General features: G+C 35.0%; 4 protein-coding genes across 4 annotated transcripts; 2 read left to right on the forward strand and 2 right to left on the reverse strand.

Moving 5' to 3' along the window:
• Positions 1 to 431: 431 nt before the first annotated feature.
• On the forward strand, positions 432 to 4,774 carry LOC120261031 (cellulose synthase-like protein H1). Its single transcript, XM_039268689.1, has 9 exons — positions 432 to 755; positions 851 to 1,181; positions 1,276 to 1,404; positions 1,483 to 1,608; positions 2,843 to 3,055; positions 3,146 to 3,263; positions 3,338 to 3,525; positions 3,620 to 3,970; positions 4,047 to 4,774. Exons 1-9 carry the CDS (start codon positions 493 to 495, stop codon positions 4,599 to 4,601), a joined length of 2,274 nt encoding a protein of 757 aa, XP_039124623.1. The 5' UTR covers positions 432 to 492; the 3' UTR covers positions 4,602 to 4,774.
• Positions 4,775 to 15,568: 10,794 nt separating this feature from the next.
• Positions 15,569 to 16,654, reverse strand: LOC120261648 (transcription factor bHLH95). The gene is made up of 3 exons (XM_039269616.1): positions 16,340 to 16,654; positions 15,746 to 16,177; positions 15,569 to 15,664 (listed from the first exon to the last, which is right to left on the reverse strand). The coding sequence occupies exons 1-3, from the start codon at positions 16,652 to 16,654 to the stop codon at positions 15,569 to 15,571; spliced, it is 843 nt and encodes a 280-aa protein (XP_039125550.1).
• A 2,762-nt stretch (positions 16,655 to 19,416) lies between these two features.
• Positions 19,417 to 21,390, reverse strand: LOC120262259 (putative serine/threonine-protein kinase). The gene has a single exon (XM_039270342.1). The coding sequence runs from the start codon at positions 20,589 to 20,591 to the stop codon at positions 19,488 to 19,490; it is 1,104 nt and encodes a 367-aa protein (XP_039126276.1). The 5' UTR covers positions 20,592 to 21,390; the 3' UTR covers positions 19,417 to 19,487.
• Positions 21,391 to 23,009: 1,619 nt separating this feature from the next.
• Positions 23,010 to 24,772, forward strand: LOC120261771 (RNA polymerase II subunit A C-terminal domain phosphatase SSU72). The gene is made up of 4 exons (XM_039269755.1): positions 23,010 to 23,263; positions 23,358 to 23,503; positions 23,611 to 23,729; positions 24,606 to 24,772. The coding sequence occupies exons 1-4, from the start codon at positions 23,049 to 23,051 to the stop codon at positions 24,705 to 24,707; spliced, it is 582 nt and encodes a 193-aa protein (XP_039125689.1). The 5' UTR covers positions 23,010 to 23,048; the 3' UTR covers positions 24,708 to 24,772.
• Positions 24,773 to 25,574: the final 802 nt, after the last annotated feature.

The raw sequence follows: 25,574 nt of genomic DNA on the forward strand, positions 1-25,574 counted from the left end.
TCATGTACTTGACATTTATTATTTAAATAAATTATGATTTAACCATTTATTCCAATATATATATAATGATTAATTAAAATATCTAAAACATATGAGCATAAAATAAGATTAAAAAAGTAGAACAAGTTAGTAAACCTTACTTGAAAACTTATTTTTGGCGACTAGTTAGTTTCAGAGAGGAAACGCCGTTCACATAGAGAAGAAAACATCAAATCATATATTGAGCATTTGAGTATATATTATTTATATATAATAAATTTTGTTTTTCACGTAACAAAAGCTTAAAATCTGTCTCAAAAATGATGACTCTAGATACAGAGGACAATTATTCACGGGGATATACTTTGGAACTAATTAAAGGATCTCCAAAGGAACAAAACTTTCCATATAAATCATCAGCTCATTATATGTAACTTGTAACTAGAGACCAATCAGACACACTGACACACCTACTCTCATAAGCATCTAATCATTTTTCTCATCTTCTCTGCTATGCCAATGGCTACCACACACTCTCTACCACTCCAAGAGAGAGTTCCTCTCAACAACACTCTGCAAAGAGCTTCAGACCTCACGATCCTCTTCCTTCTCATCTCCCTTCTTTACTGCCGTCTCATATCACTCCATTTTCATGGCTTTGTCTGGCTTCTTTCTTTTATCTGTGAGTCTTGGTTCACCTTCGTTTGGATCCTCGACACCAACGCCAAATGGAATCCAGTCACATACAAAACATACCCACATAACCTTCTCAAAAGGTATAATTAAATATAGATATGTAAATTCATAGAGTTGGTTCATATTGAGTTCAGTTTAAACAACTTGTTAATTTCTTGTATTACTTTGTTTGCAGACTTGATGAACTTCCAGCAGTGGACATATTTGTCACAACAGCAGACCCAAAGCTAGAGCCTCCAATCATCACTGTCAACACTGTTCTATCTCTTTTGGCAGTGGAGTACCCTGTTGAGAAGTTGGCTTGTTATGTTTCTGATGATGCTGCCTCAGCTGCCACCTTTTACTCTCTTGTTCAAGCTTCCAAGTTTGCCAAGCTCTGGGTTCCCTTTTGCAAGAAGTATGATGTTAGAGTTAGAGCTCCTTCAGTTTACTTTTCCACTCAGTGTCCACCTTCAGTTCCATCAGCTCTCCCTTCAGATTTCAGAAATGATTGGAACCATGTCAAGGTTGATGAATTAATTTTCTAGTTATATATATATATATATATACCATGCTTGAGATTTGAGCTAAACTTATACACGCATTTAAATATTTGCTCAGGATGAGTATGAGAAGTTATGCCAAAGAATAGAGAATGCATGTAAAGAAAAACATGATGGTGTTCCCAAGACTGATGAGTTTGCTGACTTTTCAGATGTGGAAAGAGGGAACCATCCTAGCATTGTCAAGGTACATATATGTTTGATTGAATGTGATTGATTGAATCATAATTGTAATTAAAGTTTGATGATGATTTTGTTAATGAAGATTATATGGGAGAACAACAAGGATGCTAATGCTATGGAAGATGGATTTCCACACCTTATTTATGTGTCTAGAGAGAAGAGGCCAAGGCACTCACACCACTTCAAAGCAGGAGCTATGAATGTCTTGGTAAGTATTATAGAAAAGCCTTATTATTACTGCATATATATATATATATATATATATAGAGAGAGAGAGAGAGAGGACGATCATTTACTAACGCTCATGATTCGTAATCGTGAACGTTTCATATAGGTCGTTGGATTTCAATCCAATCGGCTGCATATCGCTTTTATAAATGATGAACATAGATACTTATTTATAAGAGCGATGAAAAAGTGGAATACTGCGTGTTTTTAATCGAACCATCCAATCAATATCAAGACGATAATTAAATCGATTTTAGCTACATATATATATATATATATATATATATATATAGTTTCAAACATTTTTGTCAAAAAAGAAATTTTCAAATATTGTACTTCAGCTTATAATTAAAATTAAAAGAATTTGATCAAATCAAAGTTTTAGTCTTAAAATATTTTAATATTGATTAGATTAAAATTTGAGCGGATAAAATTTTTTCTACTAATCCAATATTTAAAAAGATTTTTAATCCCCACAATTATTTCCATACTGTCGGTGTCTCTTCTTTTTTTTCTTTTTTTTTTTGAAGTGATTGGGTTCAAAAAGCCATGACCCACATTGATTGTCTTTCGTGGTCATGGACTCATGCATAGTCCAATATACTTTTATATATATATTATTTATATATTCATGATAGACTTAACCTGCATGTAAAAAACAATTTGACTGCCAGGGCTTGTTGGATCCAATCACTACAAACCAAAAACAACCATATGGGGGTCTTTTAAATATTACATTAATATGAAAACTTTTATCTGACATATTCATACACACAAAAATCATTTGTACAGGCAATAAAAAACAAGAAAGAACTAATTTACTCTTGACTAACTAAAGAATCCCACATATTTAATGATTACACGCACCTAACATTTTGTAATTTTATGAAAAAATGAAGTAAATTGAAGTAAGAAACAAGTTTAGATCCAAGTCTAATAAACATTATAAAATATATAAAAAAAATTACATAATTATACTAATATAGCACTGACATATTTCTTTTTCCTATATCCGGTTATTTTTATATGCAGTTATTTATATCTTATATTAAGTTATCACTTAATATAGTTGTATCCTAACATATGTGAGCATCCTTTCATATAATCTTTGCATTTTGTAATATTGTACATTGGAAAAAAAAACACAATAAGTTATTTATTTATTGAGCTAGTTATTGATTAGCATATTAATGGATGTTCTTATTTGTGCACAGACAAGAGTATCAGGAGTGATGACCAATGCACCATTAATTCTCAATGTGGACTGTGACATGTTTGCAAACAACCCGGAGGTTTTTCTTCATGGAATGTGCCTTCTTTTTGGGTTCCCTCATGAAGTCCACAGTGGATATGTTCAGACCCCTCAACAATTCTATGGTGGTCTCAAAGATGATCCGTTCGGCAACCAACTTGTTGTCCTACAACATGTCAGTAATGGTGATCAATTTGTTAAATTAAGTTTCATACAAAGATTACCTCCAACTTATAATTAATGATGCCTTTTCATTTTGTTTTAGAAAGTTGCGCTTGGGATTGCAGGCCTGCAAGGTCCCTTGTATGGGGGAACTGGTTGTTTTCACCGTAGGAAAATCATATATGGTTCTTCTCCTGATCTTCCCCATGCTCACAAATATGGTAACATTTTGATCACTTCCTTTCAATTGATTTTGTAATCCCAATAACTGAAACTAGTAATTTATGTACAACAGATGTGTTGTCCTACAAAGAACCTAAACAAGTGTTTGGAGATTGCAGAGAGTTACTAGACTCTGCTGCTCATATAAGGTCTGCCACCATGAAGACATCAGCAAAACTCATTGATCTCTCAACCAAGATTGAAACAGCAAAACAAGTAGCTTCTTGTACTTACGAGTTCAATACCTGCTGGGGAAAAGAGGTTATTAATTCTCATCCATTTAACCATTATCATCATTAATTACTATTTATCACAGTTAATTAAAGCTCAGTATATGTTCAACTATTATATATAGATTGGCTGGGTATATGGGGCGGTTGCGGAGGACATAATAACTGGGTTAAAGATTCAAAGCATGGGTTGGGAATCCAAGTGTATGACTCTAGACCCGGCTCCATTCCTCGGCATTGCTCCGGCCGGTGGTCCAGCCAGCTTGACACAGTTCAAGCGATGGGCTACTGGCCTTCTCCAGTTTCTCCTTGGTCCATACAACCCATTGTTGGCCATCATCTACAAAAGTCTCAGATTTCGCCAGTGCCTCGCTTACCTTTTCTTCATTGTCTGGCCATTGCGTTCTCTCTTTGAGCTCTGCTACACTCTCCTCCCTGCTTCTTGTTTCCTCACAAACACCTCCTTTTTGCCAAAGGTTTGTTATTATGCTCAAACTCTTGAAAGAAATTTATGAACATATTTGTAATATTATATGATGAATGGCATTTCAGGCAAGTGAACCGGCAATAATGATACCATTGGGACTAATGGTAAGCTATAATGTTGGGACTTTATTGGAGTACTTCGAGTGTGGTTTGTCCATACGTGCATGGTGGAACAACCAGAGGATGCAGAGGATCTATGCACTGACTGCATGGTTGTTTGGTTTCATTGGAGGGGTGTTAAAGACAATGGGGTTATCTGAGACCATCTTTGAGCTCACAAGGAAGAATCAAAACTCAGGTGAGAGTAATATTGATCCTCGGAGATTCACATTCGACTCATCACCAATGTTTGTGCCGGGGACTGCAGTGGTGATGGTGAATATGGTGGCTCTTGTGGTTGGCCTTGTGAGGATGATGGTGAATGGAGAAGATGTAGAAGAAGGTGGTGGTGATGGTCCTGGATTAGGGGAGCTTGTTTGCAGTTTATGGGTGTTACTCAGCTTCTGGTCATTCGTTAAGGGGCTCTTTGGAAAGGGTTGTTATGTGATCCCTTGGGTTATTGTTTTCAAGGCAGCTGCTTTGGTCTTACTTTTTTTGCAAATATTTGCAAAGTGGTCATAGCTTCAGCAAGACACTTATGGTATTTAGATGTATCATTTGAGTAGAATGTTTATCTGTATCAATTTTTATGTATTTTGTATACTGATTAATGTTATCATTAATATATTAATGCTGAAAATTATAGTCTGCCCAAATGTTGGGGGGTACTATTATAAAAGTTTGCTTTATTTTAATATATTGCCGTGTTTTGTTCGTATCCACTTATTTTTTCATCCATTGACGCATTTTGATAGTGTTATGATAAGTGTACAACATGCATGTATTTTATACCAATTTGTACACTCATCCGACATGTATTAAGATCATATTATGAAATTCGATGCTAAATTTAGTGTGTTTCGTATTTACATGCTTAGGGCAGCACTTCAAGACTATGGGTGTAAATGAGCCAAGCTACTCATGTGCTACTCGAGATCGGCTCGGTTAATGCTCGAATTCGATTTGATTTTTCACGAGCCGAGCCGAGCTCGAACTGCTCGTTTATGTTGACAAGCCGAGCTCGAGCCCAAAAACACTCAACTCGTGAGGCTCGCGAGCCTAAACGAGCTTTTATATATAAAATATTAAATTATTTATATATAAATTATAAAAATACATAATTATATAAATTATATAAAATTACAAAAATACTTATGTATACAAGGTAATTGAGCTTAAACGAGCCGAGCTCGAGCTACTTAAGCTTTTCAGCGAGCCGAGCTCGAGCACAAAAAAAATAGCTCGAACGAGCTCGAGCCAAGCTCGAGCCTTCGAATACTATACTCGAGCCGAGCTCGAGCCTGGTGATACTCAGCTCGGCTCGGCTCGTTTACAGCCCTATTCAAGACAAGAGAAAGCCAAAGCTAGCATTTCACACCTCAAATGATGAATTTTCAGCTCTCTTGGCATCATTATAACAAGGATAAGGTAAACTAAGTGGCTTACGGCCAGCCTTACTGTCATAAGTCAGTTCTAGAAGACTTTGCGGGCATGCTTATGCTCGTAAAAGGGAATTCATAACCAATTCAGAGGACCTTACTAGGAAGGCCGGCGCCAGTAAAGATGCCCGTAAGGACCATCAAGAGGAGCTTACAACCACAGCATATGCTCATAAGGGGGGTCGCAAGAAGCAAAATAGTGAAGCTTATGGTCTAATTCTTACAGTCGTAAGTTGGACAGCAACATATACAAAAGACCTTACAGACCTGACTTACGACCGTAAGTGTTCCTGAAAGGCTCACGACTATTTTCTCCAGCTCCCTTAAGGCCTAGCCTTTACGCCCATAAGCAACCCATAAGTAGTCTGGTATAAATAGAACTTGTGAGGATTTTTAGGACATACTCTATTCTATCCTTTTATTCTTTTGGGGTGATTCTTGAAGGCAAGGTTAGGGTAGAGAAGAGACGAATATCCAACACCTAAAGAGCAATTTGGAGAGGGATTCAGATCTACATTCAAGGGGATTGAAGATCATAACCGTCAAGCACATCTTGGCGATGTACGTGAAAACTTTTCAAGCAACTTCTCTGATAATTCTTCATCCTAGGGACTGAAAAGGGTGTTTTCATGGCTTTCTTGTTTTCTCCATTATTTGTATCTTTAATGCTTTCCCTCCATTAATAAAAAGTTGATTTGTAAATGTTTGGGCATAGTTAAACTCTTATAGGGTTTATATTCTTGACTTTGGTTGTTGGATCTTGATGCTTTAGTTTATTTCTCATTTGCAATCATATCTATTTGAGTTTAATTGCGTGATTGAATGCTTAATTGCCAATGAGATGAAAGCCCTAGCTATTATATTTCGTATTGCTACGTAACGAGAAGAAATCCCCACCTAGTATAGATTTACCGCAATTCGAGAGGATAGTGGGTACATCTCTGGTTAGGGTATATCTAGGAGACTTTGTCTCCCACCATCCTTTCGAGTAGATTTGTGATAATTTCTGTGCTTTTTGTAATCATGTGGAGTGGATTTTAGGAGAAATCGCATTTCTGTACTGTATTCGGATTAGAAATAATCTCTTTTTGGGGAGAGAGTATCTACTTAAGAGATTTTCATTAGTCTATAATAAGGTCTCATAGTGTTAATGCAATTGTGTGAATTTTTGTACCAACTCTGCAACTATTTAGTTATATTTCGCCTGAGAAAACAGGGTTTTGTATGTGGAATCATTTCGATTCAAATAGGATTGCATGTTTAGACAACCATTGTCCTGTATCTCATAACCCTAGAGGGATGTTATGCCTGAACATTGCTTTCTTCCTTAACTTCTCTCATATTATTTCCCGTATTTTCTTATTTTTGTTTGCTTTTGTTCACACACACACACACCACTCGATCTTTCAGGCTATTTTTTGGGTTTAAAGTCAATACTAGTATTCACTTTATTTCTTCTGGACCGACACTCTGCACTCGCGCACTTTATTAGGCGGTCGACACGTACACTTGCGTCCCTATCAGCTAGCAATCAACACTAATTGAAAACAAGCAAATCAAACACAATTCAGAATACAAGAGAGCGCAACACAAGTGGATCCCACCTATATGCACATATATCCATGAGGTATTACATACACTAAAAGAAATGCAAACTAAATTCATACAGAATTTACAATATCTCAATGCCGGTGTTCATACTAGAGTCATATCAGATTATTGAATAAAGCAACATATCCAAATAGTATGAAACATATAATCATTATCATACAGTTTATACAAAATACAAAATATGGAATATAAAAATGTAGAGGAAACAATACCCACAAGTAACTATCCTTATTCAAAATGCAATATGATAATCAGTTTCTTACTGAATGCTAAAAACATGTATCAATCTACAGTTTTATTCTAGTAACACAATAGTTTAGCAAACTATAGAGTAAGATCAAGAACAAGTAACTGGCCTGAAAACCCTCCATCGTTAGCAATTGCCAACTTGAAGTCCACAGCTAGTTTTCTTTATTAACAATGTGATGTGGTAATGGTTGTGTTGTGTTTTAGAGTAGATAGAATACTGAAGCTTATGAAAAGAAGAGATAAACTTTCCTACTTGACTTGAAGTCTTACAGACATACAGAATTTATAGATACTTTTTTTGTTGACACAGCACACACAAACATTAATAAACTAAAAATAATACATGCAATCAAAGTCTATTTTTCATCCACAGCCAATCACATCCAATGTAGTGGACCAAACCATGGAGGTGCATCCTAACCTTCTTTCACTCAATTCACCCTCCAAGCTATACTGTACCTTCTATTGAGTAGCTTCCAACACACCACCTTACTCAAAGCATCTCTACACCAAGCTTTTCTCTATGATACTCGTGCTTCCAAATAGGCAAGACTTTTGTCATGATGTTTGTAGTTTGATGATCAATGCTACAATATACTGGCTTGATTGCTTCTTCTGTGATCAGTATGCAAATAAAGTGATTTGTTATCATAGTAAATGACAGTATCCTCACCTTGTTTTTCCTTCAAGTCTTCAAGTAACCTCCACATATACAAAGCCTAGCAAGATGCCGAAGTGGCCAAGACATATTCAACCTCAATACTAGACAAAGATGTGATCTCTTGCTTTTTAGAGCTCTATGCGACAGCCGCTGATCCAAGAGTATACACCCAGCCATAGATGCTTTTTCTATCATCTAGTGAGGCTCCCCAATCACTATCCATGAACCCAGTGATCTTGAATTGGTCTAAGGTTTTGTAAAGGAGCCCATAGTCCATTGTGCCAGCCACATGGTGTATAATCCTCCTAATTGCCCCCAGGTGGTGTTGTGTTGAACATTGCATGTGGCACGAGACAATTGAAACAGTATGTATGAGGTCCAGTCTTGTGTGAGTGAGATACAAGAGGCCTCCTTCCAATCTTTGACACTTTTTTGCATTTGTAACACCAGTACCATCATTCATACTCAGTATTTCATTTGAATTCATTGGTGTAGCTTTCCTTGAATACAGCATCCCTATCTTGGTTAAGAAATTTTCAGCATGCCTTCTTTGAGATACAAATGTGTGTCCATGCCCTTGCTTCACCTCAAACCCAAGGAAATATTTGAGTAAACCCAAGCTTGACATCTCAAAGGTTTTTAGCTAGCATATTTCCTTTGAATTCCAGCAATATCTCTAAAGATGAACCCGTGTAGATGATGTCATCTACATAGATACATAGTATTTGTTTGTGTGTGTTCCCTTGGACTTTTGTGTACATTGTGAGTTCATTAATGCTTCGTTTGAATCCTAACAACATGAAATATTGATCAACCCTACTGTACCGTGATCTAGGAGCTTGTTAGAGGTTATGTAATGCCTTTCAAAGCTTGTAGACAAGTTGCTCTTTCCCCTCTTCAGTGAAACCTTCAGGCTGTAGGACATAAACTTCCTCTTTGAATTCCCCCACAGACTTAACATCACCTAATAGATAGGCCAGCCTCTCTGAGTGCCAATGGCAATGCGAATTCGTGTGGTCTCCATCGTTGCAATTGACATAAAGACCTCCTCAGTTTATTCCCTCATTATGTGAGTAACCTTTAGACATAATTCGCGCATTCTTCTTGTGCAGTGACAAATTCGAGTTGTATTTGGATTTACATATCCATTTCAACCCTACTATTGTCTTCCCAAGTGGCAAAACAGTAAGTTCCTAGGTTTGGTTTCCGCGAATGGAGTTTATCTCCGCACACATTACTGTCTTCCACTCGTTATTCTTTACTACTTCTTCATAGGTAGCGGGATCTGTGACTAAGCGAGTAAAAGAGCATGTGTCATAAATGTCAGATATAATTCTATATCTTACTAGTGTATTTGTATTTGTATTTGCTGGGGTTGATGAGACTTCAAACTCTGGTGCAGATGCATCCGTTTAGTTAGTGCTTTGACCTTCCTCTATAGTTGGACTCCTAGTAGCAGTTGTGTTGACTATAACAAACAAACTCTGGAGTGGTTGCTTGAGACTTTGATCAATTCCAAGGTATATCCTCAAAGAATTATACATTGCAGCTGATGTTTACGTTTTGAGTTGTTGGGTCAAACAGTCTGTAAGCAATCGCATCTTCACAGTAGCCAGTGAATACGCTTCTTCGTATTTTTGAGTCTAATTTCCTTTGAAACCTTGAGTCAACCAGCACATGAGCAACACAATCTAATATTCTCATATGTGTTACGAATGGTTGTTTTCCTCTCAGAACGTCATATGGAGTAAGGTTATTGACTACACTACTTGGCAAGTGATCGAGAAGATGAACAATAATGGCAACAGCTTCCTCCCAGAGTGTAACGGGAACATTGATCTCCTTCAACATCGACCATGCCATTTCGAGGATTGTGCGGTCTTTCCATTAAGCCACCCCAATTTGCTAGGGATTGTATGGCACAATGTGTTGTCTTTTGATACCTTGAAGCTTGCAGTACCTCCTGAAGTTTCTAGAGGTGAACTCACCCCCGCCATCTGTTCAAAGAGCCTTCAAAGGAATGTTCAGTTGTTTCTGTGCCAATTAATGCTTTGAATGCTTTGAAGGAATAAAGTGCACCTAATTTGTTAGCGAGGAAATAGCAATGTTGTCAGACCCGGACCGGCCCGGCCGGTTCAACCGGAAAACCTGGGAACCGGCCATGTGGCCGGCCCGGGTATACCCCATTGAACCGGGTATGGAAAAACCCGGTGTTAACCCGGTGACCCGGCCGGGTCAATCGGGTCACAATATTAGAGTTTTTTTTTTACAATATTTAATAATTTATTATTATTTTCTCATTAGAAACTACAAAATCATGTATATTTATTAATATTATTTTTTAATTTATAATCAATAAATGGAATTACAATATATATATATATATATCATAAACATACCAACAAAAAAATTAGAATTTAAAAATAAAATTTATTAATATGTTATGTAAATACTAAATACTTTCTAAAATTTAATTTAAAAAAAATTAAAACAATAAATGAGTGTAATTTTATTATAAATATAAAAATAAAATATTCTAACTAAATATAAAATATAAGAAAATTTAAAACAAAATAAAATCTCAATTGAAATTGGGTAAGTTAAATAATTTATTGATAAAATGTATCATCCATATAAATGATAAGAATTAGTAAATTAAATTTTTTATCTATTCTGACAAAATCAACCAATAAACAAACAAATAAATGAAAAACACCGAGAGAAGTTCAATAATTATATATTAATATATTAAATTTGTAAATGTTTAAAAAAATTTAAAAATAAATGACATAATTAGAAAACACTAGTGCATATAAGGTCATTTATCAATTTAAATATCAAATTTGAGTAATTTTTTATATTATAATTATAGTTTTAATATTATATTTTTCATTATTAATTATTATAATATTTTTTTTATATTTTATTAGTGACCCCGGTTCAACCCGGTCGAACCCATTGACCCCTGACCCCTGGCCTTAACCGGATCAATGCCCGGGCCGGGTCTGACAACCTTGGGAAATAGGCCTAGCTGTAACAAGAATAATCATCAGTAAGGAGAAAACGTATACCTCCCATAGATCGCGTCTGCATGGGTCCTATTAAATCGGCATGAATTAGTACTCCAGTGGCACCTTTGTACGACTGGCAAGTCCTTTAGGAAACTCTTGCCTAGCTTGTTTGCCAAGTGAGCATATGATGCAATGGTATACTCGAACTGTTGATTCGCGCACGAATACCCAGTACAAGTCTTCAAAACCTGTTGATCAAAGATAGCCAGGAATTGGAAAAAGAGAGTAAATTTTATTACTCAAGAGAATAACTATCACAAAACTGATCTTACTCTCGCCCATAGACTTACATTAAATAGTAAAAAATCAAAGATATGAAAATAATCCTAAAACGGAGATAATTCGAAAATATACCAAAAATGGTAAATTTTCAAATACCGGCAAGAAATAAAAGAGTTAACAAAATAAATGCTAACGCCATAAACGGCTTACAAATCAGAGATTTCTAGCCAAATTAATAGTGAAATCAATTATTACTAAAAATAGTAAAATCAGGGTTTTCGAGGCCTAAACAATGGAATTTGGCCGAAATCATGCATGACTCACGAGTTTGCGCATTGTGACTTGTGTTCGTTGGCCCATTTCCCATCAGACTAGGCCCAAGAAACCCAAAAACTCCACCGCCCGGCGAATTACTAAAATACCCTTCAGTCACTTCGAGTCCCACTTCCGCATGAACGCGCATGCCATCTCCTCAATACGGCCCGCATCAGCATACTTCACAAGGCCCTATTGGTGTAATACAAGGGAAGCCTCGATGAGCTGTCGTTCACTCAATAATTGAAGGCTCCCAAGGTTGAGATGTTCATATCTCCTATGCCATAGCTTGGATGTATTATTAGTTCCAAGAGCTGCCTGGCCTAACCCTGTCCCCAAAGTGTCAAGGGGAAACAATCTTCAAGTGATCATCTAAACACAAGCAAAAATAGTGTTTGTGTTTTTATCAGTGTTCTTACACTCCCCGTCAGTGAAAGCAATGTCGTAGCCAGAAGCCATCAATTGTCCACACTGAGAAGGTTATGGGGCAGTTGAGGCATGTACTAGACTTGTGAAAGCTGCATGGCTTTTCCTGAGCTTCATCGAAATGTAACTGTGCTAACACCTGAAACTTTCAGCACTTTGCTATCTCCTAGCTTGACTATTTGTTGTGAAGCTTCTGCCATGGTTTGAAACAACTTCTTGTTGCCTATCATGTGATTTGAGTAGCCTGAATCAATGATCCAAGTTGCATTAGCTTCATCACCAGTTGAGTTTTCTACTGCCATGAACAAAGAGCTAATGTGCTTGAACTTTTTTCACACATAGCATTGGACACGACCTTGCCTCGCCTGTTGCCTATATGTTTCTTATTTGAACGGAGATTCACCACATCTACTATTGCCATAGCCACGGCCTCGAAAACGTCCTCTAAATAACACTCGAGTACCACTGGCCTCTTCCTCCTCGGTTGTTGACGTTGTCCGAGAAGTAAGCCACAGATTATAGTGCAACTTCCTCTTCAGAATCTTCAATGAGCCACTTAGATCTTCAACTGTAAGCTACCTGAGATCCTTTACCTCAATAATAGACAAAACAACATGTTTGAAATTAGGAGTAAAACTCCTCATTATCTTACCAACCATTCCACGTTATAGAACTTCTTCTCCAAGGTTGTGTATTTGATAGACAACGTCCATGATTCTAATGATTAGATCTTGCACCTTCTCCCCATTTTTCATTTTTGTTGTTTTAAACTCCTGCTGAAGTGAATAGAGTTTAACTAAAAGTGTTTTAGAGTTACTTTGATATTTGGTCTACAGCTTGTCCCAAGCTTGTTTGGCAGTGGTTGCTTCAATTATCCTAATAAGTATTCACTCATCCAGGCCTTGTTGAATGAGGTATAGCGCGCTCGCATCTTTCATTCGAAGCTCCCCAACAACTTGAGTCTCCCCATCTTCACTGAAGCCCTTTTCTACGGTGCTCTAAAGGTTTTTAGATTGAAACATCATCTTCATTTTTAAATCCAAATATTGAAGTTTTCACCCTTGAACACATGGACTTGCATTTGAGATGAACTCCTGATATCCGTCATGGCTTCCAGTTTATGGTTTGAAGATGAGACTTAACCTCGCTCTGATACCACTGTGATGTGATAATGGTTGTGTTGTGTTTTAGAGTAGAGAGAATACTGAAGTTTATGAAGAGAAGAAATAAACTTTAATTTCCTACTTGACTTGAAGTCTTACAGACATACAAAATATATAAATTCTTTGCTTATGACAAAGCACACACAAACATTAATAAAATAAAAAAGATACATGTAAACAAAGTATGTTTTTCGCCCACAGCTAATCACGCCCAATGTAGTGGACCAAGCCATGCATGCATGTACATCTTAGACTTTTTTCAATCAATTCACCCTCCAAGCTATATTGCACCTTCTACTGAGTAGCTTCTAACAGACAACACACAATCTTATAAGAAAATTAAGACATCTTGCATAATTTTAATGAATGCATCCTCATATATATAAATTAAAGAAGAAAATGAAGAAGAAGAGAAAGATGCAATCTTCTTAACAATTATTAAATAAAATTGTAAACACTTGGTATGGAAATTGAACATTAGTATATATATATATATATATATATATATAAACATCTTCATTTGGAAACCCAACGCTTGGATTAAAAATCTAAATATTTGGCGTAGTTTCAGACACACAAGCACTTCCTCTTAGGAGTAAAAAACCATAAATATATATAAAGGAGGGTCCTAATTTACCCTCCTGATTTAGGGGAGTAAGTTAATTTACAGTTTGGGTGTTGGCCATTAAACCATTAGGATTCCGTGGAAAATGTTATTAAGGGATCCCCTAGGTGACTGTCTCCAAGGAGCTAATTTTTTGGTCTCACTTCTTCCCTTAATTAGCAATTGTTTGCCAAATATAATTAAATTTATGTTATTTTTGTTCATTTGGTGCATGTTCAACTGTGAACAATTCATACATGTTTGGTTGAATTCATTGCTCTTATAAGTTAAAAATTTTGATAATATTTGAGCCAAAAGAAAATAATTTTTTTTTAGAGAATTTCAATGGAAGGTAAGAATTCTTGGATCAATATCAAAATAATGGTATTATGTAAAAGAATTCTAAGAACACTAAAATAATTGTAATAAATTCACTTCAATTTGAATCATTCTCCATAGTGCTCTTTTATCTCAGTTTTTTTTCTTAAAGCAGCTCCTATTATGGAAGAAAAAACCAAGAATGAGTTATTAGCAAAAATAAATTGTATTTTTCGGCACTGCTCATACTCATTTCGTTAGCTAATTGTCCACTTTAATTTCTATGTGTGATTTCTATATGTATGATCGTGTCTATTAGCATATCAGGCGAAGTTTCTTCATTTTTTGTATTATCAACATAGCATAATAAAAAAGTATACATAAAAACTACTATAAAAAAACATGATCAATTATATATGTATGAAACCTAACATTTACAAAAATTATAAATCTCGTATTGTTTGAATATATCCTTCTTTAAAAATAGCCCTTATATACATTGCCTTGAATCCGATGTTACTCCAAAGGTTATAATATTAATTGAAAAGTGATATCTTAACTCTGAACTAAATGAGATTTAAATGAACATCAACATGAGGTACATCAATCATCATATATAGAAAAACCAATGCATGAAGTGAAAATCCTTAACTATCATGTATTTTTATTATCATTATTTGCTTTCACTGCCACCAAACAATTAATCTCACTCTCGACTTCTTAAATGAATTGCATCACTGTATCATCCGAACTCATAGTAAACAATGGAAGAATTCTTAAAATTAAGTTCTTTCCCAAATCTCACTCTTTACTGTCCTAGTGAAGTTCATACATATCTACATCTTGTAAACCCTAATTCACAAATATAAAGTGGCTTGCATTTCTTTCACATATATATCCTCCTATCTCAAGAGAAACATACAAAGGGATGAAAGTGAGGATTTTTGCATACCATTCATATATATATATATATATATCTATGCATCAATCAAACAAGGCATAAAAGGAAACGTAGAGGACAATATTGAGCATGGATATTACATAAGAAAATTTTTAAGTTTGACATTTTTAAACATGTTTAATGAAGATTTCTTGGGGATAAATATATAGAAGTTGTCTTAAATCTACTGTACTGGAGATTAATAAACTCTCTCAAACATAAAGTTCAGCTAATGCATGCTATATAATTCGGTCACAAACACACTAGTCACTGGATAGAGAGACTTTAACAAAGGTTTCTAAGCAAGGTCTTTGTTCCAAAATAGAAAAAAAGAAAAGGTTTCTAAGCAAGCTAAAGAAGGGAATGTTGGATCACCATGCCTTCCCCCTTCACTCAAATGAAGCAACAACAAAAAAAAAAGAAAAAATAAAACACATAACTGTCAACAGTGAAGCAGAAAACTACTTAATTCAAGAAGGAAGACACATGATGATTTCTCCAACAGCAAGCTTGTAAATCTCTTCAATCATCATTGCCTCAGGAAACTGATCAGAAATTCCTGGTGCCTGTTCAATTATAAATTGAATAATTAGCTAGCTAGATTCAAGATAAGAAACAATATAAATAGATTAAGATTAAAATGTTACACTAGCTCGGGCATGGATCATGATCATGGTTCTAAAGTGATCAGAAGAGATGTGAGCAGACACAAGCTCCAAGTTGTGTTTCTCCATGATAAAACAAATAGTAGAAAGGAGACCGGGTTTTTTTCCGGTGCAGATGTTGATATGAGCATCCTCTCCACTGATACTGAGTACTAGATTTTGGGAAGACCATGTCCGTAAAGTGAGAGGAAAACTAGGGAAAGAAGCAGAAGTTGGAGATCCCATTATTGGCACCATGTTCTTCCCTTGCTCAGCCAGGAACACTTCCCTAGTACTCTCAGCCCCATGAGTTTGGTTTTCCTCAAATGCCAGCGCTTTGACCCTTTCCATCTTTTGTTTCTGCAACTTGTTAATAGTTTGTTGCAATGAGTTGATATAGTTCACAGCTTCATCAACAATGGATGATTTGTCTGTCTTCTCAACAATGAAAACCCAAACATAGAAAGAATTTAGTGACAATTAATGAGCAAAGCAATGAAATAGAACTGCATTAAATGGTAATTGCATGAAGGTGCATGAACACTGGAGAAAAGATACTAACAAACTAGATCTGAAATCTCAAAGGATGAGAGAAACCTTAGGGGGAAGATTAGGAAGGAGAGCATGGAGGCTAGAAAACATATTCCTCATCTTCTTCCTCCTCTCACGCTCTGTCCAAATATGCATCTCATGCTCATGGTCATCAGACTGATCAGCAACACCTGTTGGTTTTGAAGAGGATGAACCTTTGCCAACAAGCTTGTCATCATCAAGAAGGGGAGATCCTTCATTGGGGCTATTTGTGGTTGATTCCATTGGTCTCTTTCCATGGATTTTTTCATTGCCTCCAGAGTTGTCTGAGTTGGAGAAGCCACATGACTGAGTGGTAGTTCCTCCTACTCCTTTAGACATGCTAGATGAGATCTATATAGAGAAAGAGAAGAACAAGATGATGAAGGAGGAGGAGAAGGGTTTAAAAGGTGGTGGAGTTATGGTGAGAAAGGAAGGAGAGGTTGAGAGGTTGAGAGAGAGAGAAGGGTAATGCAAACAAAATATAATCATAAGACAATGCCGTTATTTGGGCGTCGGAACAAAACTGGATACCCAACGCGAGTGTCATGTAAGTTTGCCACTGTTACATTGAGTTTATTACGGGAATGCCATCAATGGCAGCACACTGGAAGTGTTTTTACAGCCAGAGCCAGAGGATTTTGGTTTGTGTCTTTGCTGTTGATGTGGAATCCTGCCACGTGGAACCTCGTTTTCTGGGGGATTTTCTTTTGATAAAAAAATTTATTTGAATTTCAGGAATCAAAATTATTATGTAATTAATGAGATATATAATGGTGGCACTTACATTTGAATATTTAATAAAAAAGGTTGTGATGGCGTTTTTGAGATTTTTGGTCATGAAAGGGTTAGAATGGAAGAATGAGGAAGAAGGAAGTAAACTCAGCCATGATTTGGCGGTTATTATACCAAGGAACACAATGCCTGTCTTCTGTATTTTATTAAAATATACATATATCAATATATTAAAATTTAAATTTAGCAAGAAACGTCTAACTTGTTAAAATAAATACTAATTTTTACTATTTATCTAAAATGTAGAACAATTGCCATATTTTGGTTTTTTTTTTATAGAATATATTAAATATTTGTGTGTATGAAAACAAGAGAAGTTAATAAAAAAAGGGAGAATGTCATGATGATTTTTGCCAGGTGGAGTGCATATGTTGCTCTTGTGTTTTTGGAACTGTCTTCTTTGAAAGAGAAGGAGCAAAAGAGAGAAAGAGAGAAGTGTGAGTGGTATCTTGCTGTTTACTGTTTAGGGCCTGACGCTTGCCTTTCTCCAGATTCTCTCTTTTGTATGGCATGGCTTGTTGCAGTTACGTTAACAAGCCTCATACTCATCTCTTATCATCATCACAAAAACTAACTCAATCTTCACCATTATTATTATTATTGTTATTGTTATTATCATTGTTAATAGAGAATTAGTTTTTAACTAAGAATTTTAATGAATTTAAAATAAATTGTATTAGATTGAAAAGGAATTCAAATGTGTAACGCTCTCGATGTAATTGACAACCAAGTTTCATCTGCTTTTATAAATATTTGAATATACAGAGAGATGCAACTAAACATTAAAAAATGTTAAAAGTCAAAATAAATATATTTTTAAAAATAATTATTTTTTTTTAGAGTTCACTGGAATTAAAATGAATACTTTGATAATACGAATATTAAAATTATACCATATCTTATTGTAAAATACGTCAACAGCCAAACATTTTCCCCTTGCATAAATAATATAACAAAAATAAATTACTAACAAAGATATTGTTTTATTTTATTTTTTTATATACATGTTAGTCAAAATGAATGTTTTGAAAATGCAAAGACAAAAATTATATCAATATCATTGCCCCACAGCAAATTTCATTCCTTTGCATAAAGGATCCAAACAACCAAAAATATGATTTATTACACGGCAATTGACAATCAAGTTTCATCCATTTGTATAAACAGTCTAAACCGACAAAGATATGATTTTTTTTTTAAGGATTTATGCACTTTAAAATGATTATTTTGAAAATACAAAAATTAAAATTATATCATGTGTCATTACCATATATTTGATAACCAATCATCCCCTTATAACAATAATATAAGAACATAACAATTGCCAACAAAGATACATTTATTTATTTGTTTTGGGAACCATTGTGAGTAAAAAAAATATTTTTTTTTTGAAAATACAAAGATCATAATAATATCTTATAAGGCAAAGATGTGATTTATTTTCATTTTGGGATTCCTCTGAGTTAAAATGAATATTTTAAAAATACAAAAGCCAAAATGATATCATATATCATTGCCACTTTAATTGGAAACCAATTTCATCCCTTCACATAAATAATACAACTTACAAAAAGATCACAAACAAAAGTATGACTTAATTTCTTTATTAAAAATCATCAAGACTGAAATGAATAATTTCAAAATGCGAAGACCAAAATGCTATCTAATTTCTTTGCCATATTAATTAGATCACAAGCAAGTTTTATATAAACAATATAACAAAAATTGCCTTCAAATATCTAACTTATTTTCTTGTTTGAGGTTCATCAAAGGTGAAATGAATATTTTAAAAAATATAAAGACCAAAAATGATATTACGTATCATTGCCTAAGTTGGCAACCATGTTTCATCATTTACATAAGCAATATAATTAATAGACAAAAAAAAAAATTTGCCGGCTATGACTTATTTTCTTTATTGGGATTCACCAGAGCTAAGATGAATATTTTAAAAATTCACCTCCTCTGAAATAGACTAATTGTAATATGATTAACTCCCAATAAAAATAAAAATAAAAATAAAAAATCCCAAGTATCAAACCCAGTTGTAAGAGAATTACTAACCTGTGAGAACAAACTAATAACATCCAAATAAATATTTAGTTGTGAGAGAATAACATATCTGTGAGAACAAACTCTGATAACATCCAAATAAATAACTTCATTCATGTATACAGTATATAGACCACATTAAGGCATTGTAAAATTTAGTTCTGATACAATGCCAAGTGTGGTCTTCCCACTGTGCATTTTTAAATAAGCAAATATAAAAATAAAACTATGCATCAATAAAAATTCAAACATCATCATGATGTAATTCACCAATAATATTTATTAATAATAATAATAATAATATATAATTATCTATTGATTTGTAGCACTAAATACTAATCTTGAAACTATGACATGGCAGCTGATTAAGCAAAGACACCACTTCAACCATACTCGGCCTCTTTCTACAACTCTCATCAGTAGACCTATGAGCGATCCAAAGAAACCCATCCACATCGTCACATCTCACCCCTTCTTTTTCCATCCAAGGGTCCAAAATCTCCCACCCTCGCCCGGCCTCTACCATCCCTTTAGCCCACTTAACGAAGCTCACATCCTTTCCATCCTCACCCTTGATCGGCCAGTTCGGCCTCTTTCCGGTCGCCACCTCAAACATCAAGATTCCAAAACTATACACGTCACCCATCCACGTGGCAGCTGTGTTCCCCTCGCGGTATTCTGGTGCCATGTACCCCATTGTTCCCGCCACTTGGGTTGACACGTGAGACCTCGCTGAGTCGACTCGGCGAGCCAAGCCGAAATCGGCGATTCTCGCGCCGAGTTCGGCGTCGAGCAAGACGTTGCTGGCCTTGATGTCTCTGTGGATGATCATTGGCTTGCATTCTTCGTGCAAAAATGCGAGCCCCGTCGCCACGCCTCTCAGAATCGCCACTCGATCGGTCCAACTCAGCCGACCCGGACCTGACTCGGCCGAGTCGGATTGGTGGAGCCAGTGATCCAGGCTGCCGCCCGGAAGGAACTCGTATATAAGGAGCCGATCCGGACCTGAGATGCAGTAGCCGAGAAGCCGAGCGAGATTTCGATGCCGGATGCGACCTAGGGTTTCCATCTCGGCGCAGAACTCACGAGGACCGTGGAAAGCGTCGGCGGAGAGGCGCTTCACGGCGACGGTGGCACCGGAGGTGAGCTGAGCCTTGTAGACGAAGCCGAAACCTCCGTCCCCGATGATGGCGTCCGCTGAGAAGTTTTTAGTGGCGATGGCGAGCTCCGTCATGGAGATATGGCTGATGGAGGGATCGAAGGTGGCGCTGGCTACGGGAAGAGTGGGGCCGGGGCGGAAGGCGGGGGAGACGGCGGCGAGCGATGGAGGCTTCGACGGACGGCGGCAAAGTAGGAGAAGAACACCGATGAGGAAGGAAACGATGAAGAAGCTGGCGACGGCGGCGATTAGGGCTTGCACAGCGCCGTCCATTGATGGATCGGGATCGGGACCGAGATCGAGATATGGACAAGAAGCGATTAGGAATTAGGGATCGGGATTGGGATTGCGTCGGAAAAGGGCTTGCTTGGGAGAGAAGTAATTATCAAATGGTGACGAGGGTTTGACTGGAAGGAAGGAAAGCAAGAAGAAGAAGAACACCATTGGAACACGAATTACAAGGTCCACAACCACTACTGGTGATGGTGAGTCTCTCTCTCTCTCTCTCTCTCAATCTAACCGTTAATCTTTGATCGAGGTCTGATTCCGAGGCAAATTAATGGTGATTACTGATGGATGTTTTTTCTTTGGTTAGAAATACATGGTAAATTCTTAGAAATTATATTTCTTAAAATTACAAGTATAAAATAAAACACTGAATTTGAGGTTGTTTTGTTGGGAAAAAAAAAAAGAATTTTTTTAAAATTTTTTGAAAAAAAAAAATAGTTTTATAGTTTTCAAAGTCAAGAGTCAATGAGCATCTAGATATTATTATTCTTGTACTCAGACAGGGTTGGGTGCGAGTCACTTTCGGCACGCCAGACTATTTGTATCTTCAAGAAGGTGACTTAAGGTAAATCAACTTTCTTTTTTCCTCCGTTTATATATATATATATGTTGTAAAATGTCCAGAATTTGTAGGAATGATTATTTTCATTCATATTTTATTTTTTTTAATACTAATCAGTGATCACAATATATTTTTACTGAGGTGGCATATTTTGTTGACCATTAAAAAAAATTGCTTATTAAAAATTGGTTTTCAATAGGTACATCATATGACAAGTAATAATATTTTTTTTATTATGATTAATTATTTTTCAATAATGTTATTACATCATATACTATGTGTCATGACATATTTTTTTTAAAAAAAAATTATATGATGTTGTCGTGTCATCTTATGAGGATGTCTTTCTCAATAATGTTAGAAAAAAATAATATTAAAAAAATAGTGAAAAAAATACTTTAAAAGTGATTACATTTAAGATACATAGGTGAATGCAAATGTTATCTTAGTTTGTTGGTGTTGAATTTCATGCATAGCATCTTCTTATTTTTTATAGGGAGACGAGTTTGAATCTCAGGTCACGTGAGGTGAGTGTATATTTATATTGATATAATAATTTCACATTTGTGTACATCTCTAACATGTGGATTGCCCACATTTTATTTTATATATATATATATTAGGGTAAGTTGATGACCAAAAATTACAATATTATCTTTATACAAAAGAATTGCTTGTAATTTGAATAAACCATAAGTTTGACTAATTTCCTGGTATTAAGTTTGAATAGTATGATAGTTGAGTCTAGAATATATTGAAATTTTGTAGCTATATTTACACTCCAATACATTCATCTGTTGATTTAGTTTATCTTATAAATCTTTTTAGTTCACTTACAATACAAGATACATATTTGAACCAATGAGTTTGCTATAGGACTTTGGCCTATAAATGGATTTTTTTTTTCTTTTGTTTTATTTTTTTTTACCTCATAATAATTATCAGCCCTCCATTTAATTTTTAACCGTCATTCTTACTCAAAATTAAGGGCTTTAGTTTTTTTAAAAAATTATTATACAACCAGTTAATTCTCAAAAGAACAAAAATATTGCAATTAACATAGGGACTTTATGTTTTTTACCATAATCAGTTAAAATGAAAAATTAAACATACTCCGACTAATGATGAAATAAGTTTGATCAAAATAAATTTTACTTATATTTAGATTTAAATAAATTTTAACTTTAAATTTTATATTAAATTTTAACTTTAAATTTTATATTAAATTTTAACTTTAATAGAGGTGGATGACAACAAAGAGTCATCCACCTCTATCTATGAACCCAACCCTCTCACATTAATGTGAGCAACTCCAAAACTTGGGCCCTTCAGAGCAAGGTGACACCTCCAATTCATTCATTTTCCAATTTTAAATTTTGATACACTATAATTTACTTAAATTTATTTATTTTTCTCTCTAATTTGTCCAAATCATATAAAATGAATAACTCTTATTTTGAATATCAAATAAATCATGGTATGTGTGTATATATATATATATATATATATATATATATATATATATATATATATATATATATATGTATAATACTCGAATTTGGCCTCTACTTTTTTTTCCTTCTTTTGGCCTCTCTCAAAGTAATCCCTCTACTTTTGAAAATGGTTCTATTTAGTCCCTTCTACTCTAAAATAGGTTAATTATTTGGCTGTATTTTCAAGAGTAATGGACTATATGGGAAATGATTAAGGATAAATGAACTAAATTGGGTCATTTTCAAAAGTAGAAAGATGAGTGGGGTGTATTTCTGAGTAGAGAGAAAAAATATATATATATATATATATATATATATATATATATATATATATATTAGTCCTAAACCTTCAGACCATTTGAGGGAGAGAGAGAGAGAGAGAGAGAGATGAGGCTGCGGTATGCGATGGTGTGCTCTTCGAACCAGAACCGGAGCATGGAGGCGCACTCGCTGCTCAAGCGCCAGGGCTTCGAAGTCGCCTCCTACGGCACCGGCGCTCACGTCAAGCTCCCCGGCCCTTCTCTCCGGGAACCCAATGTCTACGACTTCGGCACCCCTTACAAGGTCATGCTCGACGATCTCCGTCGCAAGGACCCCGACCTGTTCGTGTTTCTCTTCCATCCCTTCTTCTCTCTTTCTCTTTCTCTTTCTCTTTCTCTCATGGCTTTTCTTTGTTGATTTTTTTATTGATTGCAGCTACAAGCGCAACGGGATTCTCCCAATGCTCAAGAGGAACTCTAGTGTCAAGACGGCTCCTCAGCGATGGCAAGACAATGCCACCGATGGAGTCTTCAATGTTGTCCTTACATTTGAGGAGAAGGTCTTCGATATGGTTCTTCAAGGTTTCTTGGTTTTGCTTTAGATTTCCAATTTCCAATTTTCAGTGCAAAGCCCTCAGCTTTCTCACTTTTCTTTTCCTCAAAATTAAATAAATAAATAAATATTACAGATTTGAATAATCGAGAGCAGGTATTGATGAAAACTGTGCTTATCATCAATCTGGAAGTGAAGGATAATCATGAAGAAGCTGCTGTTGGGGCCAAGCTCGCTCTGGATTTGTGCCAAGAGGTAATTTAAACAGAAAAAGATGCTTCCTTTTCTTCTAATTAGGGTTCTTGGAACGTAAAACTGGTTGTTTGTATCAGTGATCTTGCTTATGAATGCATTCAATTTGAATGTCCATGTATTCCTTCATTGGATATAGGATCAGAGATGTGATTGATTATATATGATTGAAATGAAACTAATTCTTGGACATGAAACTCGAACAATTAGCCTTTGATATTGTTGAAATGCTTGTGCATGCATTTAATTTAGATGTATGTCTTCTTCTTTTATCAGATGTAGGGAAGAGATTAGTTCAACAATGATTGCCCGGCCAAGTTTGATTTTGATTCTTTGTTATGTATGAGTATATCATGACTGGAAATAAAGTAATTCTTTTACAGGAAAGTTAAACAATTAGCGTTTGTTAGTCTCCTGCTTCATTCTTGAGCTAGTTGATGAGGATCTTCTCTTGTGTTTAACTAGTGTGGCTGCCATTGATTTATATTTTGGAGAAATTATTATTCTCAGATTTATCATGCCTTCAGAGCTGCAAAATTCATTATCTCTTGCTTTCATTCTACTGCTGAGATTTAGAACTACAGTTGAGAAAATTAATCATCTTTCCATCAACACTTGTAGACCTGAGAATTTTGTACTAAGTTTCTGTTGAATTTCTCCCTTTTGTTGAATTTATGCCAGAATTCCAACCATATTGAAGATGGTGACATGAAAACTTGAAACATTGCTTTCCCTTGCAAATTAATAACACTAGAATGCTGTATCTGTATAAGATATTTTCTCGCCAATATAAAAAAAAGGAACACTATGAACATAGATGCTGTTTTGTGATGTATAGAATCTGTAAATCTCTTGCTTAACAAGTTATATGTGATGCAGATTGAAGCAGTGGAATGCTGGGAAGATTCAATTGACAATATTGTTATGGCTTTTGAGAATAAGCACAAGCGAAAACTCTTGTACAGCATTTCCTTCTATTAGTTTCATTAATTCTTACATTCCTGTACCTTTTAACTCATGAAAAGTGGCTTATGCCAATTTATTCATCACCTTCTGAGTAATTTTTGAGATGTTTTGAGTGTAATCCCCTCCCTAAAATGGTTTGGCATTCGCAGAGCTCATATCATTTCCTATGTTTTATGTGCACCATTGCACTAAATTAATCATTATATATAACATTTTGTTATCCTATTTTACGTTTTAAACGGACCAGATAATAATAAGATAAAACATGAATTGTATGTAAATAGATAAAATTATTTTTTATAAAAACTAATAAATGTAAATAGTATTTTAAGAACTGTGATTATAGAAGTGACTTCATGGAAAATGGCTGAAAAAGAAATTTTTTCATGGATAATTTTTCAATGGAAAAATTTTACATGGAAAATAAAAAAATAGTCGTTTAATTGCCATTATTTTCTAGCTAAAAAATCAAAAAAATTCTATGAAAAATTCAAATTTTGTTGTTTGATTGCTCTTATTTTTCACGGAAAATGAAACATTTTCCATGGAAAAAACCTCATTTGTTGTTTAATTGCATCAATTTTCCCATGAAAAAGTCACATTTTCCATGGAAATTTTTTTAAAAATTATTAAAATTATAAACAACACTAGTGGAATTGAATCTTAGCGTTACGTGGAATTGAATCTTACCATCAAAACGTCGCGGGATCTGTTCACCGATCTGGATAAATTTATTTAAAATATTATCAGGTTATATAATTTATCTATTTTTTAAAAAATTTAAAAGAAAAAGAAAAACTTTTTTTAAAAATTTTTAAAAAAAAAGTTATTTTAAAATTATAAACAGCGCTACGTGGAATTGAATCTTACCATCAAAACGCC

This window comes from Dioscorea cayenensis, chromosome 5 (genome assembly GCF_009730915.1).
Source record: "Dioscorea cayenensis subsp. rotundata cultivar TDr96_F1 chromosome 5, TDr96_F1_v2_PseudoChromosome.rev07_lg8_w22 25.fasta, whole genome shotgun sequence".
NCBI classification, from domain to species: domain Eukaryota; kingdom Viridiplantae; phylum Streptophyta; class Magnoliopsida; order Dioscoreales; family Dioscoreaceae; genus Dioscorea; species Dioscorea cayenensis.

Coding starts and splice junctions, on each gene's coding strand:
- LOC120262259 (XM_039270342.1), bottom strand. CDS start 20,591: ATGGACGGCGCTGTGCAAGCCCTAATCGCCGCCGTCGCCAGCTTCTTC.
- LOC120261031 (XM_039268689.1), top strand. CDS start 493: ATGCCAATGGCTACCACACACTCTCTACCACTCCAAGAGAGAGTTCCT. Junction 756..850: donor CCACATAACCTTCTCAAAAG/GTATAATTAAAT, acceptor CTTTGTTTGCAG/ACTTGATGAACTTCCAGCAG. Junction 3,056..3,145: donor AACTTGTTGTCCTACAACAT/GTCAGTAATGGT, acceptor ATTTTGTTTTAG/AAAGTTGCGCTTGGGATTGC.
- LOC120261771 (XM_039269755.1), top strand. CDS start 23,049: ATGAGGCTGCGGTATGCGATGGTGTGCTCTTCGAACCAGAACCGGAGC. Junction 23,264..23,357: donor CGTCGCAAGGACCCCGACCT/GTTCGTGTTTCT, acceptor TATTGATTGCAG/CTACAAGCGCAACGGGATTC. Junction 23,730..24,605: donor CTCTGGATTTGTGCCAAGAG/GTAATTTAAACA, acceptor TATGTGATGCAG/ATTGAAGCAGTGGAATGCTG.
- LOC120261648 (XM_039269616.1), bottom strand. CDS start 16,654: ATGTCTAAAGGAGTAGGAGGAACTACCACTCAGTCATGTGGCTTCTCC. Junction 16,178..16,339: donor TTCCTAATCTTCCCCCTAAG/GTTTCTCTCATC, acceptor ATTGTTGAGAAG/ACAGACAAATCATCCATTGT. Junction 15,665..15,745: donor TGATCCATGCCCGAGCTAGT/GTAACATTTTAA, acceptor ATAATTGAACAG/GCACCAGGAATTTCTGATCA.